This window comes from Indicator indicator, chromosome 14, assembly GCF_027791375.1.
Source record: "Indicator indicator isolate 239-I01 chromosome 14, UM_Iind_1.1, whole genome shotgun sequence".
Lineage (NCBI taxonomy): Eukaryota > Metazoa > Chordata > Aves > Piciformes > Indicatoridae > Indicator > Indicator indicator.
In genome coordinates, this window is record NC_072023.1 from 21,565,770 (window position 1) to 21,585,820 (window position 20,051).

The 20,051-nt window shown below is 39.0% G+C and overlaps 1 protein-coding gene across 1 annotated transcript in view; it reads right to left on the bottom strand.

The window, feature by feature from the left end:
* The window catches only part of PIK3C2G (phosphatidylinositol-4-phosphate 3-kinase catalytic subunit type 2 gamma), a 188,945-nt gene that overhangs the window by 162,316 nt on the left and 6,578 nt on the right, over positions 1–20,051 (bottom strand). The window contains exons 3-5 of the mRNA XM_054386727.1: positions 17,127–17,284; positions 13,179–13,290; positions 5,890–5,992 (exon numbers count right to left, since the gene is read on the bottom strand). Of these exons, the coding sequence (XP_054242702.1) occupies positions 5,890–5,992; positions 13,179–13,290; positions 17,127–17,284 (373 nt within the window). The remainder of the gene's footprint in view (positions 1–5,889; positions 5,993–13,178; positions 13,291–17,126; positions 17,285–20,051) is intronic.

Consider the following 20,051-nt stretch of genomic DNA (forward strand, 5'->3'; position numbering starts at 1 on the left):
GAAGCCATTTCTCTCGTCCTATCACCAAAGGCTTTTGCAAATAGTCTCTCTCCATCCTTCTCGTAGGCACCCTTCAGGTACTGGAAGGCTGCTATTAGGTTTCCCTGGAGTCTTCTCTTCTCCAGGCTGTGCAACCCCAGCTCCCTCAGTCTGTCCTTGTAGCAGAGGTGTTCCAATCCCCTGATCGTTTTTGTGGCCCTCCTCTGGACCTGTTCCATCAGGTCCATCTCCTTCCTCTATTGAGGGCTCCAGAGCTGTACGCAGCACTCCAGGTGAGGTCTCACCAGAGCAGAGCGAAGTGGCAGAATCACCTCTCTGGATCTGCTGAAAATGCATCCTTTGACGCAGCCCAGGATGTGATTTACCTTCTGGGCTGCAAGCTCACACTGCCTGCTCACGTCCAGCTTCTTGTCCATCAGCACCCCCAAGTCCTTTTCCACAGGGCTGCTTTCTATCACCTCCACCCCCAGTCTGTATTGATAGCGAGGATTGTTCTAGCCCAGGTTCAGAACCCTGCACTTGTTCTTGTTGAACCTCATGAGGTTCACCTGGGCCATATCTCCAACTTGTCCAGGTCCCTCTGGATGCCATCCCATCCCTCTGGTGTATTGATAACACCACTCAGCTTGGTGTCATCTGCAAATCTGCTGCTGGTGCACTCAGTCCCACTGTCTGTGTAATTGATAAAAATATTAAACAGTACATGTCCCAGTACAGACTCCTGAGGGATACCACTTATCACTATCTGTTATTACTCTTCCATGTTGGCATAAATGACACTGTAACACCAAACCTGGGCAGAATCAAGAGACACTATAATGCTCTAGGGGAGAAAGTGAAGAATCTTGGTGCCCAAATCATCTTTTCTTCCATATTAACAGTTCAAGGATTGGAGACAGACAGAAACAGACACATAACATAGATCACTTTCTGGCTGTACAGTTGGTGTCACCATGAGGGTTTTGGCTTCTATGATAATGGGACCTTCTATGAGGACTACAACCTGCTAGGAAGGAATGGAATCCATCTGTCTAAAAGATGCAGGGGAATCTTTGGCAACAAGCTGGCCAGCCTGGTAAGGCAGGCTTTAAACTGAAGGGCTTGGCAGAGGGATCTGAAATGGCAACATCCAAGCCAACTGCACCACCATAACGAACTGGGGAATTAACCAGGTCAACCAGAGTAGCATAAAATGTGCCTCAACTGTCTCTCTAAATGAGAAACAACAACAACAAAAAAATAAAATCAACCACATAAATTGTATGTATACTACAAACAAGGGGAACTGGAGCTCCATGCCCATGAATGATTATTCTATGGAAGATTTGTCAGGATACCCACATGCATCTGTGACACTAGTTAGACTACAACCTCAGTGGAGATTTCTATAAAATAACATATGCCAAAACTAAAAAGTCAGACGGATCCTATAGATCACTGGACAAATTATTCCCAAGAGTAAGTGCAGATTAGCTCACGAAAAAAACCCAGTAGCTGCATATCTGCATAACTGTCTGAGATAGCTGAAGAACCTTAAAAGTCTCAGAGTTTGTGCTTTTTTTTAATTAATAAAAATTAATAGATTTTTTAAATTAATTTAAAAAAAAAGTCACACTATTTTCACATATTTTTACATGAATTCTGAGGGAGGGAAATTTTCTATAAACTGCCTCTAAGTCTATGACTTTCAAATACGTTTCATGCCCAAAGCCACAAGCTTCAAAGAACTGCATCAACAAGAAAAAAAAAAAAAACAAACAAACAAACCAAAAAATAGAAAGAAATCAACTGTGAGCTCAGTGTAGACTACCTCAGATCCTGGGGCAGGTTTCAGCAGAGCCACAGAGATCTACAGAACTGGGTGCAGAGTGAAAGAAAACGCTGCAGCTTTCAATGCACCACAGTCTGTGCCTCCTCCATCAGGTTTTGTCTGGTCCTGACAGTTTTGATGGTGCTCCTGCCTGTGACCTCTTCTTTCTCACACAGAAGTTGTCACAAGCATGCCCTGGAGCTGGAGGAAAACCGAGTCTATGACTTATGCCAGCTCAAGAGCTGCTCATGTTCTTGGCTATTATTAGTAATCTGAAGTAACTTCATGGCTGGAAGCTTTCAGAGCCATGTCAGTTACTGTAAAGGGGTGATCAATAATTCACTTGAAGACACCTTAAAACGCCACCATTCCTGGTTAAACGCTGTTGTAGGTTATTAATTACAGTTACACAAATTCCTTGAGACAAGAAATGCTTTCTAATGGTCTGAACACTAGTAATTTGTCTTCCAAGCTTGTCAGTTACCTGCCTGAAAGACTATTTTTGTTTGTTTGTAATCCTTCTGGCTGGTAATTGCAACCATTTCCAAAATGTGAAACATCAAGAGATGCTCTGTCTATGCTCTTGGACTCCACACTGTATTGCACTATATTAAACCTCATTTAGAACTGTCAAACTGCAAAAACTTTGAAGGAGACTAGGTGTATTAATAGAACATGAAACATTTCACAGTAGCATAATTTCAAGGGATACCTAAACACAAGAAAAGGTTCCCTCCTATTTGAGGTACTAAACAATCAGTAAAATGTCACATATGTCTTTAAACAATGGAAAAAAACCTCTCCTTCCTGTCAAGAGGGACCACTGAATTTTCTCATCTGTGATTATGCTCAGAATGTTACCACTTAACTTAAATGTCTTTAAAACATTAACCACATTGACAGTGTTATATAGGAAAACAGAAATGTTTTTTTAGCTTTCAGGAAATATCACTTGCTGGCTGCTTTAGTTTCTGGAAGCAAGTGAGGCTCTTGTTAGACATCTTTAAGCGTTTGCTGCCTCTCCACTGCAAAGCCTCTCATGCTTTCCCCAGATAATCAGTATGTGGGAACAATTCTGAAAAAATCCTCCCTTGAGTAGGCAAAACACTCCCTGTAAACAGTATTTAGATAAAAGATTTCTCCTTCTATGATGTTTCACTACGCACTTCCTAAACACCACTTAGCCACTAGGAATGTAACACTTCTGACCCATTACAGCTTACAGAGTTTGTGCTTAAGAGTTGCCTCTAACAGACCACCTAGGTTGAAATACAGGGTAGGACAGGTGTGCAGTCCACACAAATCAAGCAGTCATCATTCAGTACTATTGTAACCCATGGAGATTGGGCCATCAGTTGACAAGAGGACTACTGGATTTTCTCCACAATCACTCCACAGTCATTCTCAAGATTTTAATGTGTGGAGAAAAACCTGCAAAGTGCAGAATTCTCACTTCTGTCAATAGAAACTCTTTGTCTGGCTTAGACAATATAAAATCAAGTTTCAATGTATTTCTACCTTATAAAGATAACCTTATGTTCTCTGCATAAGCCTTATTTGGAAGTTTAGTAAGAATTTAGCATCTTGAAAATTTGGGTCATAAGAGACTTTTGTTCAAGAGTATTAAGGCTGATGGAACTCATATCTCAAAAAAATCCAAAATCAAATTAAGAGTCACCCACTGGCAGAAAGATCTGCTATGTGATGTAAAGCTCCAGGCCAAATTTCTTGCTTGTAACTGCTCAGTTCAAGACAATTTCCTCATTCTTAATACTTCACACACACAAAAAAAAGTTTTCAGCTGAATTTACAAGAGAATTGTGAGAATCTATGTAACCCAAATTCAAAAGCTCTCTGGTTTAAAAATAAAATAAATTAGTTGCACATTACTTATAAGCATACATTTATATTACTAAGCATCTAGCAAAATAATAGCAATTTGCATGTACAGACAGATATTTTTAACTATGCATCTTGATTTCAACAGTGTTATGTAAGGCAAGTAAGAATCATGAAGGCAGTCTCCAGATGGCACTGGTATGGAGTTTTGCTTCCTTAGCACACAAACAAGCTTTATAGCTTCAGAAGAGACTCCTGGACACACCATGCCACATCACATCCAAAGCAGATAATTTTGAAGATCTATAGTAAGAGCACACCTATGTACAGCAAACTGCTCATTTGCCCTAGTATTTCAGGGTTTTTGTTTGAAGATGATAGCTTGTAGAGAATGAATTGGAATTTTGATGAGCTCCCTCTCTTTGGTGTATGGATGTAAACAAATCCCTTTACCACATGCTATAAGCATATACATAGTGAAACACTTTTGTATTAAACTTCTAATTCACATCACTGATGTTTTTTGGGCTAGAAAAATGTTGGAAACTTTCAAGTTCCCAGCAGAAGGGTCAATAAGATATTATTCCAGTTAAAACAGAGAAGCTGATCTGAAAAAGCTAAGTAATTTTTCCACTATCCTTACTGACATAGGCATCTATAATTTTATATCTAATCACCAACACACCACTCATCTCAAGCCCTTCTTTGGCAGCTCTGTATGGAAAAATGAAGTTTTCCAACTCCTAATACAGGATGTCTTGTCACACCAGATCTAACACCAGAAAGGTTTATGACAACCATCTGACCTCTGTTTAATGCAATGGAAAACACATGGTGATTCCTGCATTGATCTTAATAACTTGCATTTAAATGACAACAAGGTACCACAGAATTTCCCAAGACAAAATGAATTCCAGTGGTTGCTGGATGTGTTCTTTCTGCTGCTGTGATTTGGGGATGGGGTGAGAAAGCACACATGAGATGGATACTTTCTCACCCTCTTTCTGAAGCTATATACACAAATATTAACTTATTTACTCTAGCAGCTGGCAATTCATTAATCTGAATGATTTTTTGAACAGGTGACCTGGTGATGAAGTCTTCCATGTTTCCTAATTTACTTTCTTTTGGACAATACTTTACCAAGAAGAATCAATACCTTAAAATTAATGTGAATAATACTGGCAGTGAAGAAACACAGTAAGGGTGACACTGAAACAGGATTGTACCTATCAGCATTAAAATATTCAGCTTCTAGTAAAAACTGTTTAAAATGTCAAATATCTGTATTTGGCCTCATTATAGTCCTTTTTAATGCTCAAGGTAACATACTATAATGAACTTTACATTTCCCATGGTGACACATAACAGAAATGAAACTAAAGCCCTTATTTTTTTTTCAGTCAGAAATCTGCCATCTGACCTACACATTGACAGACTCAGTGTGGTAGCATACCTGTGCAAAGCAGCTAACTGCTGCTATCAGAGACCAGCCACACACTTCCACTGACCACTGCCCACAACAAAGCTTCTGCTGTACAGCAGACATTGGGTTGGAAGCAACTCAAGGTGGTCCACTGGGAACAAAGCCACATTTAGTAGCATAGCTCAGTGGCACTAAAGCTCAGTAATCTACAGCAAGGTTGCTTAAACTGAAATAATCTGAAGAGGAATGTCCCTGGATTTAATATGATAATAAAACATTGTTTTCTGTAAGGACTACATGTTACTGACAACATTTCTGCATGTCTACAAACAATCACACACACAAGTATGCATCATGTGTGCACAAATATAGCAGGTGTGATTCTTTTATCTGCCAACCCTGGTTTTCAGTGATAATGACAAGAATCCAGATTTAATTAATTTTACACAGTACTTTGGGTGGTTTTACTCTTGTTATATTTCAAAAAAATAGAAAGGCCAATTAAAAAAAAAAAAAAATTCTCTGAGCACCTGAAATAAAAAGCATTAAATTTGGACAAAAATGGTATTTTTTTTTTCCAAGAGGGTACTCTTTGGTCTTGTTCAGTTTTGTGTCCTCTGCAGTAACTCAGTAGATAAAAGTACAGGAGCAAAGCAGAGATGTTCTCCACTACGTTTCAACTAGAGTTCAGCAATAGTAGGAAAGCAAATAGTCTCTCTTTACTTGTTACTGCGGGTTGCTATATAAAAGGATTGGTAGAATTTTATTCTTTCAGGGATGCTGAAGGAAAGAAGAGAAAAAGCTGATGACATACCGTTCGAGCCAAACTCCTCTTCAAATTCCTCATGTAGTGTAGTCGAAGCTGAACGCAGGTGGTCGCCTTGCGAAGACTTTCATGGCTGCCCAAAGTATGATCACTGGAGTTTGACCAAGAAAAAACCCATACACAAATGGTTACCTCTGCTTGTTACTTCTTCCTTTTTAACCTCTTTCCTTCTACTAAAAGCACCAGTGGACTAAACTCTAAGTGCAAAGCAGAGTGAATCCTACAAAACCTCTACTTGGCATCTACTTCTCTGAAAACGGATGAATTTTGGTTCTGGCATATTTTCTGGTGAAATGATTTAAGAAGAGTTGCCTAGCTGTATTTTTTACCACCAAGTTCTATAACAGAACAAAAATGATACAAAGAATGCACTAAACAAACTGCACATATTCCCAAATTTTGAGGTTATTCATGCACATTGTTCAAACCCAAATTAGTGCAATTTATATGCAGCATCTTCCTTATGAATGCACCACTGCAGAATGATTTACAGTGTTTGATACTCAACCTGAAAAATCAGGCATCAACCCTAAGTTTGAAAATCATATACAATTATATGGCTGGGCCTTAATTCTCAAAGAAATCAAAGTTCTTATCCTGTGCATCTCACAAAGAGATGGTAAAAGAAGTTGTGAGTCAGTCTTCATCCTTTTCAAATCACACATTAGCTAATGTCAGAGCTCTGCTCACTCAGCTGGAATGATTCCTACAAACTACTCTGATGGTCAAGGATGCTCTAGAGCCTTGCTCTAGCACAGGGTAATTTTTTATTATTTGCATTGTCAGAGTAGCTTTTAGTCCACTTATCACTCTTGACAGCTTTTAAGTTATAATACAGCCTTAAATTATCACTCTTAAAAATATTTGGAATAAAAGTAACTTCACTTTAAGTTTTAGTACAGTGAAATAATATTAAAAAAAATATTTCAGAGTAGAGGCAAACATCTTTTTAACACTGAAAAAAAAAATCCTTTTGAATTAAGGGGTAGGAAATTAGACACTGATATTTTGCAAAAGAAGATTCATCACCAAAACAAGTTAATATGCATCATTAGTTACAACTCTACTACATGTTCAATTAGATTCACGTTCCCTTTTTCAAGCCTCCAACCACACAAGTGCCAAAAGGGATATTCCATATTTATATAGGCTCACAGCGCAATAAGTGTTTCAGAACTCCCTGGACCATGAAGGAAAGGTTATTTTTTTCCTGGTTTGTCAAGTGCCATGGAAAACTCAAAATTCACAGAATAAACTGTGTTTATTTCTACCTAGAAGGGCTTTTGATGAAATGCCTGAATAAAACTGGCAGGACTGAGCTTTAAAAACCACTTGCCTTCTGAATAAATAACGGGAAGTGTGACTTTGGAGAGAGACTCATATCTCACGTGGCAGCAGAGGTCCCCAGTACCAAATAACTGGTTAAACTGTGCTGTGCATAATTGCATTTAATTCAATTATAGGAAATTAATATATCTTATAAATATTCTGTGTCTACACTATGCCATATTTGAGTAAAATACATGCTCTGTGTTACAGGTCAGAAAAGGTACAAGTGCAGGTACAGAAATTATTACAGTTTGTAAAAAACCCAACTATGTTAAATGCCACAGAGGATAAAGCCAAAGCAAGGTCCTCTCACTGCATTTCCATACATTCACAAAAGTCCTTGATTTAAAAGCATAAAACACAGATGCAAGAGTGCAAGAAGCCTGCACCAGTACTGTGTAATACCGGTACCAGTGGAAAGCCTCAAATCTTCTCAAATCCCTTTACACTCAACAAAAAGTCTGAGTGACCAAATTGCAGTTCCTGGGAGTGTACCAATGCATACATTCTCTTCTGTTGCTCCTCAGCTCATATCTACATTGTGTCTACCCATGGCTTTCTTGAAACTTCATCTCCTTATTTGACCTAATCATGTCTTCCTTGTGACTCTAATGATCAACTCTTCAGTGATTCCAGCATCCTTTAGAGCCACCTCACACCTGGTGGTTACCTTTTACTCCACCTGCTCTTTCCATCTGCCCTACCTTCAACCTTAGGGCAGGTATAGTTACTAGAAAACTACAAAGAAACATGATGGTAAGTTCTGAGCCACTTTTTCTTGATTCCTGCAGTACACAGATTATCACAATGCCAACATTATCCCAGGTCAGTGACAGAAACTGCAACAGCTATACCAAGACAGAAGAATGTTCTGCTAGTGCAAATTGGTACAGCTATACTCTTTTGTAACAGAGATGCATAAAAAAAAAAAATCTTTTGTAAGAACAGTTATTCTGTGTCATCATAATTCCAGGTAAACAAGCTACACCAAGCTGAATTTTGTGGTTGTAACTACATTTACACTAGTGGTTTGTATGCCTCTGCTGTGTCAAGCAGTTAATATATATCATCAAATCCTTTATTGACATAGCAATGCTGCCTGAAACATGGCAGTCACTAGTACTGCCTATATAGTTGACTTAATAAATGGATTTTATTTGCACAAATACAAAGAGAAACATTTTGACAGGTATTGTGACACAAGAGACTAGACAAAATAGATTAATGCCTCAATAAAATAATGTGGAAATCTGGTCTAGATGAAAAGTGAACCACAAGAAACAGAGGTTTGCCATAAACTGACAGGTCACCTTTCAGCCATACCCCAGGCAGTAACACAAAATGCAGATCTGCTATTATCTTGGTACAATTAAGACAAAATAGCCCCCTTTGGAGGACAGCATGGTTATTGGTAACTAGTTAATTGTGTTCTGAGCTCTGTAATGAAACAAATACAAGTGCTACAACATTAACTCAACACTTTTCCTCCGATTTTTTTTTTTTGCTGGAATTACTACATGGAGAATAGAGCTTCAATGAGAATGCCATGACAGAAAGCAAAACGAAATGGAGTCTTTAAGAGACATAGTGATGAACCAGTCAAGGTAAAGGGACTTGCGTATCAGAGGCAGAAAAGGAAAGTCACTCTGTCTCTTGAGAATCCCTCTCCACTAGGTGATTATGCTTCCTCACAGCAAGGTTCACTGATGTGCTATAAGCTCCAAATCCTAATACAGTTCAGACTGCTTTTTAAAAAAAAAAAAAACAACAAAACAAAACCCAAAAACCCTCAGCTGAGCAGCATCTCAATGAAAAACTTAATCTGCAGTGACAAGAGAAAATGAAGTTTATTTTTACAAAGAACATATTCATCCAAAAGGTGCTTGCTTCTTATGATCCCAATCTGCATGAATATAATTCAGCCTAGTGTATAATTAATAGCTTAAACTTCACTTTGAGTGAAAACTAATTCTTATTTAGGCCTCAATATTCAGCGAATAGAATTACTAAGGGCCAAAAAATGCCATCAATAAGGTCACAGGCAAGTATGTGAGCAGAAATGATAAGCATTTAGACTTTTCTATTCCATACCCCTGCTCATTATATATGGCTAAACTGCAAAGCAGCAAGGTAATTGTGTAAATTACACTATGGTAGAATGTGGGTGGAATTAAAAATACATAAAAAGGATCCTTTAAAAAAAAAAAAATCCCTCAGGAAAAAAGAAAATAAATAAAAGTCATGTTTAGAAATAAAGCTTGCAAATATTCTTAGACTACATTCCTTTGCTGGGGCTGCATTACTGCAGCCTCATGCTAGCAGACAGGGCAGTAATAATTTTAGGGATTTTTTTAATTCTATTTTTAAGAGAGTCCCAGATTCCTATATACAGTCCTGTACCTTGTTTTATTAGGCATTTCAGGTGTCCTAAATTTGCTGCCCGTAGCAAAGGCAAAAAAAAGAAAAAAAAATGAAGGATTGATTCAATGCTGTTACATGAGAAGGGTTGATTTTGCCTTGCTGCTGGAATTGAGAGCTAGGAGTTATTTGACACAAGCTGCTTAACCCCAATTTAATTTATTTTTATATAATATATTCCATGAAAAGCATCTGTTCCACATTTAAGGGAAGAGAGGAAACTCTGACAGCAATATTTGAAGGTAGACATAGAAGGTTGGGATGATGAGATGATAAAAAAAAAGAACTTCTAGAAACAACAGGAGAGCCTCCAAGAAATAAGAGATGATCATAAATAGGATAGGTGTAAAGGAGCATCCCTTACGTCTTACATCCACAGCTGGGAAACCCAGAGAAGGAGAGTCCCTGGATATGTATGAAAATCAGAAACAACTGTGAATAGAGTTAAAAGTTGATGACTATGCATATGGGCTTTACTCCTCTCTTCTTTCAAGGAGTTTCTGTCTTTCAGACACAGCTCTGCCTCCAGATGCACTTACCCTGAACATATAAAAAAGCAACAGCAGCAAATCACCTGGGGAAGCAACTAACATACACCTTACAATGACAGAAGGGGCATGGACAAGGTGACAATGAATCTTGATAGCTCCTACAGGCATGTAAGAAAATCTTGAGGGGAAAGGAAGCATAAGAAAACCTTCAGGTTAAGGCAAGATCAGGATTTCTCATCAGTAAACAAAATCTGAAGACCAGAAATAAAATGAGATTTGTCCTACAGTCTATATGAAAGCCTTTGGATTTTTTTTTTTTTTTAAATGGGGATATTTGAAATCTGATGTCCTACTTTTGTGTCAGATAGGATGTGAGCTCAAAGATATCTCCATAGGAAGTGACCAACGGATGATGAAATCTTGTGGTGTTGAGTATAATGGTCATTAGCATAGGATTATTTCCCCCCTGAACTCACTCAAAGCTAAATGGGTTCAAGAAATCATCAGGTCTTTCAGGTGCTTCTGCAGGCAGAAGTGTGGAGTGCTCATCAATACAGTCCAGCATCAGGGTAAGTGAAAGCGTTTGACAGATCTCCACAAAGTCGTCTGGTTCACTAAACCACTCTGGTGTGGGAACAATTCATCACATCATCGTTTTGGCTTCACTTCAGGTTTTATTCTGGATTACAATAAAATAGAAGTATCAGAGTATTTATTCCTTTTGCTGTCTTCCTACTTGGGGAACTTCTACTCTAATTTATTCCTGGATAACTTCCAAACACTCTTCTGGAGAAGGACTCTGCACAAGTACAGCAGATCGCTCTGTTAGCAACATTGTAAAGAAAGAAATTAGCAAGTATGCAGAAAAATTAACCCTGAGGCAACTCAACAGGCTGTGTTAAGCTACCCAAAGAATCATTATGGTCTGGAGTTTCAAATTTCAGATACAGGACTTTGCAGAGAAGGCAGCAGAAGAGTGAAATTAAAACACTCTAGTGTAGAATTCAGAGCTGCTAAGGCCAGAAGTGCAGCTCAGTACTTTCTGTGTGACAGCAAAGGAGCAAAGCAAAAAATGCTGAGAACATTATTGACTATGTTTCACTGCTAATGAGACGTGCAGAGATTCTGCAAGTGCAGGAATTTAAATAGTCCACTATTGATGTGTTCTTCCCAACAGTGAAAATAAACTGCTTAGAACATATTATACACTCTACTGAAACACATTGAGCTCACCCTCGACACAATGACTCATTATTTACATTTTCTTTAGCAATTAGTTTGAAATGAGAAGAGAGTCTGAAAATAAGTGGGGGGCTGGTGGGAAAAGCCCTAGTCTTCTTGTGTAGTTAACAGATCTATGTATGACCTGATTGTCTGTTCAGCAGCTCTAGCATTGTAATGCTTCACAGAGTTCTCTCCTGCACCAGCTCCAGCTTTACAAAGATCTGAACAAGTAAAGACTGGGCTTAGAAACGTGGAAGTCTCCATGTTTAGTTACAAATCATAATTCACTATAAACTTCTGAATATTTTACCTGTGTACCTGAGTGTGGAGGGGGCCAAGCTGGATATACAATGAAGCTAATCTACACTGTATGACACTTGCTCTTAGAACTACATCACTTTCATTAATCAATCTGACTGGCTCTGGGCTAGTTCAGGTAACTTTTAAGAATGTGGTGGGTTGAAATTACTCCCCAACTATTTGAGAAAATTACCCCCCAAAATAAAATCTGCCAGACCAGCTCAGATGGAAAGAAAATGAAGCTATATTTACAAGCAACTGAAGTTATATTTACAAGCAAAACTACAATCTAGAAATATGAAATGCAAAGAATATGTACAAAATATACAATATTTATGTGTAGTTACAAATTATAAACAACACAAGGACTCCCTTGGACAAAACCAGGAGGTTACCAACAGCTTAGCCACAACAAAGAAACACAGCCAAGGTCAGCAACAGCCAAGCTGAAGCACCAGCTAGAGCAAAGAAGCCAAAAGGAGAGCAAGAGTTAGTTTATATTTTATGTTAGTTATCAGACCAATGGGATTATTTAGACCTTATTATTTTTCTTTTACATCCAAAGGTAATTTATTAACATTCTACCACTTTTCTACCCAATCTATGGAAAATTTCCTAAGCATCAGCCTAAAACTACCACAAACTGCTTCTAAAGTTTCCAATTCCTACAGACATATACTATTTTATCTAACATTTTTTACATCTCTAGCAGATGAGCTGTGATCCCTGCAGTGATACTTAACATGTCACCACAAAGACCTGCCAGCTTCTCCCATTCTGCTGAAAGTCACTGTCCCTGCAGCACAGCTAACAATAAGAGCCTGCACTTTAGCTGTTTCAACACAAAATCTGCTCACTTTTGCTGACAGCTAAATTTAAACTGCCAGAGGGCAAGAAACAACTACCTGAATCCAGCAGGGCTTTTAAGCACCACAAGTGTTTACTTGAATGAATGAGAATCAAAGCATTTACTTCCTTCTATATACATTCAGGGAGACCTGTTTCTATTTTTATAATGTGTTTTTCTTTAACTTGCAATCATCATCAAAGTGCTGACTTCATTTGCTTACTCCTGTTGCAACTGGATATGAAGAAAAAAAAAAAAAAAATCACCTGCTATGCACAGCTGCATGATGCTGTTTCTCCTCTCTTTGGTGATTTCCTCTTCTGAGGATATGCACACCCCCCCCCCCCATGCTTGTAACACATCTGTAAGTAGCAGCATCCTTGTGTTACAGATGAGAAAGACCAGAAGGGCAAGAGAGGGACATAAATTACTCAAGGCACCAGAAAGCTTATATGAAGGAGCCAGGATATGAATCCTTGCAGTACAGCACACCACCATCTCTGGAGAGCATAAGTATTGTGTGTTCTGGGAGTTTCAGAAACTATACATTAAGTGTGTGGAACATAATACCCTAACTCTCCCTCTGGTACTATTTACATGGCAGGTAAGCAGAGTGAATTAAATGCACAGTTTATACCATGCAATACATCTTTGGGTGAGATACTTACTTTTGCAAGAATTCATCAGACCCACAAACACTCAGAAGGCATTCCTCCTGGACTGGGTATTGATTTGTGCCATGGAGGATCTCTACAATTAGGTCATGAGTGGTACAGCCAGCTGTAAATACAGACAGCAAGAAAAATTAATAGTAGGTTGCTGGAGAATTCCAGGCTAGATACTCAAGTAAAGAGACTAATTTATTTGTGATTTCTAACTACTGCTGCAGACTAGCTCCATCAAGAGGAGTTACATCAAGCCACACCTCTTTGGGTTTTTTTATCAGTTTGCTTCAAATACTCTACAGCAGTCTCAGGATCTATGTCCATTTAGAGGAAAGCAGCTCTGCAGAGGAGGACCTGGGAGTTCTGGTGGACAGCAAGTTCACCCTGAGCCAGCAATGTGTCCTCACAGTCACTGAGGCCACTGTTATTTTGGGGTGCATTAAGTGTGTGGCCAGCAGGTTGAGGGGGGTTCTCCTCCCCCTCTGCTCTGCCCTGGTGAGGTCACATCCAGTTCTGGGCTCCTCACTTCAAGAGGGACAGGGAATTACTGGAGAGAGTCCAACAGAGGGCCACAAGGATGATTAGAGGACTGGAGCATCCCTCTTATGAGAAGAGGCTGAGACACCTAGGGCTCTTCAGCCTGGAAAAATAAAAGAATGAGAGGGGATCTTATAAATGCATATGAATATCTAAAGGGTGGAGGTCATGAGGATGGGATTGGGCTCTTTTCAGTGGTGACCAGTGATGGAACAGGAAGTTTCACTTGAACTTAAGGAGAAACTTCTGTACTTTGAGGGGTCTGGAGCACTGGAACAGGCTGCCTGGAGGGGTTGTGGAGTCTGCTTCTCTGGAGACTTTCCAAAGCTGCCTGGGTGCATTCTTGTGCAACCTGATCTAGGTGTACCTGCTTTAGCAGGGGGGTTGGACTAAAATAATCTCCAGAGGTGCCTTCCAACCCTTAGCATTCTATCAATCCTGTGATTCTGTACAATTAGCAATTTGTTTTCCTGACAGCTATTTGGTACATTTGCCACGCTTGAACATGGCCTGATGGGAAAGAAGATTCTGATGCCACACGTGACACAAGAAGGCTCCAGAATTTTAAGTGCTATTTTTTCTGCTGTGCACATCTTTTTAGCCATAAACAAGAAGGAAAATAATGCTCATATGTATTTTTTTTATATATATATATATAAATAAAATATATTTTACTAGTATTATTTAATAGTATATGCAGTCTCAGAATAGGATAGAAATATTATATGTATTATTGGATATAATAGGTGTAAATCAAGATGTTCTAAGTTAGTTCATACAATCTGCTGCTCACAAACATTCTAGCACTTTGGAAATTTTCTCCTGTGCTACCTCAGCTTTTTAAGCCCTTTTCCAACCCTGCCAATGCACTTGTAGAAGACTGTTGAATTGTAGAATGATTGTAGAATTGTAGAAGATTGTAGAATGACTGTTGTAGAAGAACTGATAAAAACATGACAAGAACAGCTGCATAACTGGGCAGTCAAACTGCAAATGTGTGTCTGCATGCAGACCACACTGTGCCAGCACTGATGCTGCAGGTCTGAGACACCTCCCTCTAGGAGGAAAAAATATCTGACTCTTCAGTAATGTACCAATATGAGTCTTCATATAATGTCCCAAGATTATTTTACAATGCAAAATTAAGTCTGGAATTCCTCCACAATTCTCAGGCAATCTTATTGTCTGTAGCTGATAACAGAAAAGCCAAACTAGATTCTTCTTTCAGTTTTTCATTCACAGTCTCTCTTTATTGCTTCAAAAATTGCAGATGCAAAAGCTCTTACTAAAAGTTTAAGTGAATGTTTTGCTGTAAAAATGGAAATATGCAATTAAATATAAATCCCCAGAAACAAAAACATGTAATCCAGACTTGTGTGCTGACTAATTTATACTAGTCCAGGTTCAGGCAACTGGTTCAAACTGAGTCTAACCAACCAATTCCATTTGGTTTAATGGTGGTCTGAGTCACTCAGTCTTCCACAGCAGCCAATTCACACTGGCAAATGTGGTTCAGAGTTGTTATGTTATTATTTTAGAACAAACAAGAAATGCAAAACATTGAAGCAAATGTGATACTGAAAAAAAAAAAAAAAAAACACCCTTCAGAGAACAGCTAGGGGACAGGGATGTGACAAAAAACCAAAGCTGAAATAAAAGAGAGTTGGTTACCACAGGTAGTATGTGTATTGCTTTGATTTGGTTTTCCCCCAAATCCCTCAATAGAATGTTCTTTCAAGGCCATTTTAGTTCTGCTGAAAAAGCCACCTCAATTAAACTTTTTCTACAGGTTTTACTAGTTTTAAACATTGACCCCTTTGACAACTCACTGTTTTAAGTTGTTCCTCATAACTGGTTTGACATGAAAAATGCAAGGCCTGTTTGCTATATTTATACACAGCAGGAAACAAGAATGACACAACCTGGAATTAAAATTGTAACATGCACTTTTTTTCAGCTCACTTATTGGGAAAAAATCTGAAATGTGCTAGCATGGCTTTGCAATCCATAGACCCAGTTTCCACTCTGCCAAATGCTTTTTAATGACTGCACAATTCCTTATATTAGATGAGGCAAAAAAGTGTACTCCCTCCCCCCACACTTCAACTACATCTTATTGCTTATTTAATCTGTAAACAAGTTTAGGACTTGTATTCCCTTAAGTTTTAGCTATGCCTTCTAAAGCATATTTGTAAATTAAGTTAAGCAGATGGAAAACTGAACAATCTCTAGGTTAAGACTTTTGCATTACAGGCAACTTGAGCACAGATGCCTTGCCTAGCTTACAGAAGTGCTGGAAATATTATCTCCTGGTCCAAGTGTCCCAAGACCTTCAGCCCTTTATTTCATGGCATCCACAAAACATTGGATTGAGATGATACACCCTACTAGTTTTCCAGGCTTTTTGAATTACTATGTAGGTGTTTCCAAATCAAGCAAACAAACTTGCAGGAATAAATGTGTAAATCTTGTCTACCTTAATTATGAAGATTCTGTAGAGCTTTGTATTTTCAGCTTTCAACCTGTCAAACTAATACTCAGCTTGTTACAGCTAAATAATGTATTGAGAACTGAAGAAATTCTCCACAAAAAAAAACCCCAAACAAACGAAAACTTAAACCTGCCACTTAATGAAACAGCACAGCAAGAGAAGGGGAATAGATTTAATTCATTCTTTGCTTGTGTGGCTTAAGAATCAATAATCACCAGGGACAGAATCAAACGTTCTCCCATTCACCACAGATAGAGGATGCACAGGAGCAGTGGCAGCTTCCCAGAGTCACTAAAGACAGAATAATTTAGGTTGGGAAGGATCTCAGTAGGTCCCATCTCTTCCAGTTTCCTCCCCAAAGGAGTGTCAACACCAGCTTGTTCAGGGTTTTGTCCTATAAAACCATAAAAATCTATGAGGATGGAGCCTCCACAACCTCCATGGGCAAACTGTTCCAATTCTGAATTATTCTCATTTTCTTTCCACCCAGTTGGAATGTCTCTTTTCATTCTGTGACTGGCATTTGCTTTCCCTAATCTGCACATAACCTGGAGTACAGGGGAATCTTGATGACTGCAGGATGTTAAGTCTTGGATTCAGAAACAATCAAAGGCTGTGAAAAGTTCCATGACTCTATGGGAATTACTCCTACACTGTAAATGAAGCACAAGCTTAAATTCCTTCTGGATCAAAGTCTGAAGGATGGCCCACTTGAGACTGCCAGTATTGGTCCAAGAGAGATTAAAGAGAGCAGAGGTCTGTGCATTAGTGAAGTTTGATACTTAATGTGATTTCAATTTTTGCAGCAAATGTACTGAACATGTTTGACAAAGTATGCACTCAAGACTCATGTAAGGCTTGCATTCTGTTATTATCTTCACAAAATTGAGCTATGGAAGGAGATGGAACCCTCAGTCACTTACCATGTTGTGTAAGAAGCAGAGGATATGGTGAAAAATCTGTCCAGACACTGAATCTGAATTTTGATTCTCTAAAGACATGATCTGGGAACCTTGTTGCAACACTCCAGATTTTTCCAGTGTTTGTTTTCAAGTCAAAAGCAGGATAGGCATTTCTTATTCTGGAAAGAACACATGATATAATTATGTCTACACAGATATTCATTTCAACTCTTTTGTGAGAGCAAAGCAAAAATTCTACAGGATACCTATAACAATGCTCCACAGAGAGTGGTAGCAATAAAATTTTGTGCAAACAGCTCATACTCTGTTTTCAGATGTTATTGAGATTACTACATATCAGATAGCATCTATCCATCAGATAGAAATATGTCTTTTACTTAGAAAACCACAAGTAACATCTTCATGGACTTAGCTCCATCCCTGGATGCTTTTAAGGCCAGGCTGGATGTGGCTCTGGGCAGCCTGGTCTAGTGGAAAGTGCCCCTGCCCATGGCAGGGGGTTTGGAACTAGATGATCCTTGAGTTTCCTTCCAACCCTGACAATTCTGTGACTCTGTGACCTTGACTGAATCCCTGCTAAGCTTGACCTCAGTGAGGCCAAAAGGAGTTTAAACAGGCTTCTGTGGATGCTAAGTATAATAGAAATGAAGGTGCTGTGATATGTGCTTAAATAACACTTATAACTGATTAGAAGGCATGTGCAGAGACAGCTGCACCTTGGGCAGCTGGTCAGAGGAAGACAGCGACATGCTTTCTATGCAAAATCTTAAGAAGTCCTTGTCACAGTGCTCTAGAATCCCATCTGAAGTCCTCATTACTAAAACCCTGGGTGTTTATGTAGAGAGCAATAACTGCTACAGTCATTGAGCCCCTCTGATACACAATTACCTGTAAAATATATTGTCCCTCCTCCTTCCAATTATCAAAGGCTTGCAGAAAGCAATTCCTCCTGAGGTACCATTTCCTAATGAACACCAGCCATAGGTATTACATCTGTCATCTGAGATTAAACTTGCTTTTTAAGCAAATACACTTTGCAGCTGTAGGTAAGGGTACACATTGTCCCAGATGAAGCTTTGCGTTTCACTAACTGCCCTGAATATTTTAGCAGCCAAACTCCAACAGCCTGTGCTAAGCATACTGCATTCTTTTTCGTTTGTTAGTTCAAGCAGCATTTTGTAGCTTCCAAGTTGGCAGTGCTTTGTGCCATTTCTGATTGCAGTGTATCTTGAGCCATAGCTCTCTCACAAGGTTCTTCATTACTGTTACCTCCTGCCTCGGGGCTGCTGCTCAAGTCTCTTAAAAACAGGATGAACTACTCTTTTCTGCAATGTATTTCTGTAGCATGAGAAGGAAAAAAAGCCTAGGATTCCAAAATTAATAAGCCAATGAAGCAGCCCATTTCTTACAAAGAAAAGCCAGGGGGCATGATGTTTCAGTGGGGTAGGAGGAAATGATCCTTGACAAGACCCGCAGTACAAGACAGATTTATACACACAGTAAAATCTCATTACACTATGAAGGCTACTTTGGTGACCTATGTAGCTGATGTCAGTCTAGTTTCTTTGCAAGCAGGGCACACATAAAGCTGTCCCCTACCACTGTGAGAAGGTGAAGACTGAACAAGACTGGGGACTTCACTACTCTTTCTCCAGCACCAAATGAATGCTCTGTGTACACACACGGGGCACGAATCACCTCCTCAGCTTACTCACAGGCGTTTCTAAACTAAGCAAATCCCACCTACTTCCTTACCCTCACACTATCTATATTTCAGAATAATGTGGGGAGCTCAATTTGCTTTTCATTTGCTCCAAATAAAAATACATTCAGTTCCAGAAAACGTTGATCACTTACAGCCATCTATTGTTGTCAAGTGATGAAAGGGCTTCTGGCCTGAGCAGCTGGGTGGAACATGCCCACTGCAAAATGAGGGAAGGTTAAGTCTCCCAAGGTATAACTGAAGGTCTACACAAGTGAAGAAAATCTTGTGCTCCTTGCCTTCTGTGCTGCAACAACTCTGCATATGTGGAAAATATTACCACTTATAGGGATGTGCTGTTTTGCAGCTTTTCATATTCTCCTGTGGTGCAGAGCACATTCTTGAAGTCAGTAGGAGATGGAAGAAGTCTGTATTTTGCTGCACCAAACTATGAGACTATCACCTTGGCATCTTCTGGTCTGAAACTCGCTTTGGGATGTACTCGGAAGCCACTCATGGATGAATACTCACTACAGCCACACCCATAATTGTAAAAGTAACCTGATAAATGGATTTTGAGAACTGCTTTCCAGTTGTGTACAATGAGATGTTTCAATTACAGATTGCCACCTTTACAAATATTACCTAGAGAAGAACACGATGCATTTCTACTCAAGATACAGGCTGGAGGCACAAGTCTGCATTACATGGAGCCTGAATTATGTCCCTTGCCTCTGATCTATAAAACAGACAGTTATTGAGAGTCTTGGAGACAGGAAGGATTCACATTTGGCAAGACTAAATATGGTAGTCATTTGAAAATTTATGATGTTTTCTGTCTTTTGTTTGCTGTGACATTTTGTCCTAAGAATGCTTTCCCATTTATTTGATAGAAGAAAAACAAAGGCTGTGCTTTTTCTCTTTTGATGAGTATTTGCTAGTGATGCACACTAAACAAGTTACTGCAAAGCAGGAATGGCTTGATTCTCTTAATACTTTTAGCCTTGTAAATAAAGTCATTTATTCACACACACAAAAATCAATAGAAAGCTTTTCCTATAATTAGAGTGCAAAGTTAAATGTAGAAAGTTTGGACACCAGAAGAATCTGAGAGGGAAGCCTGGCATGTGGAATCTGATGAATTCATGTAGAATGAGGGTTGGGATTCAGGCTGTTGAAATGTGGACAAAAAGAAAACTGAGACATATGTGAATGAGCACACT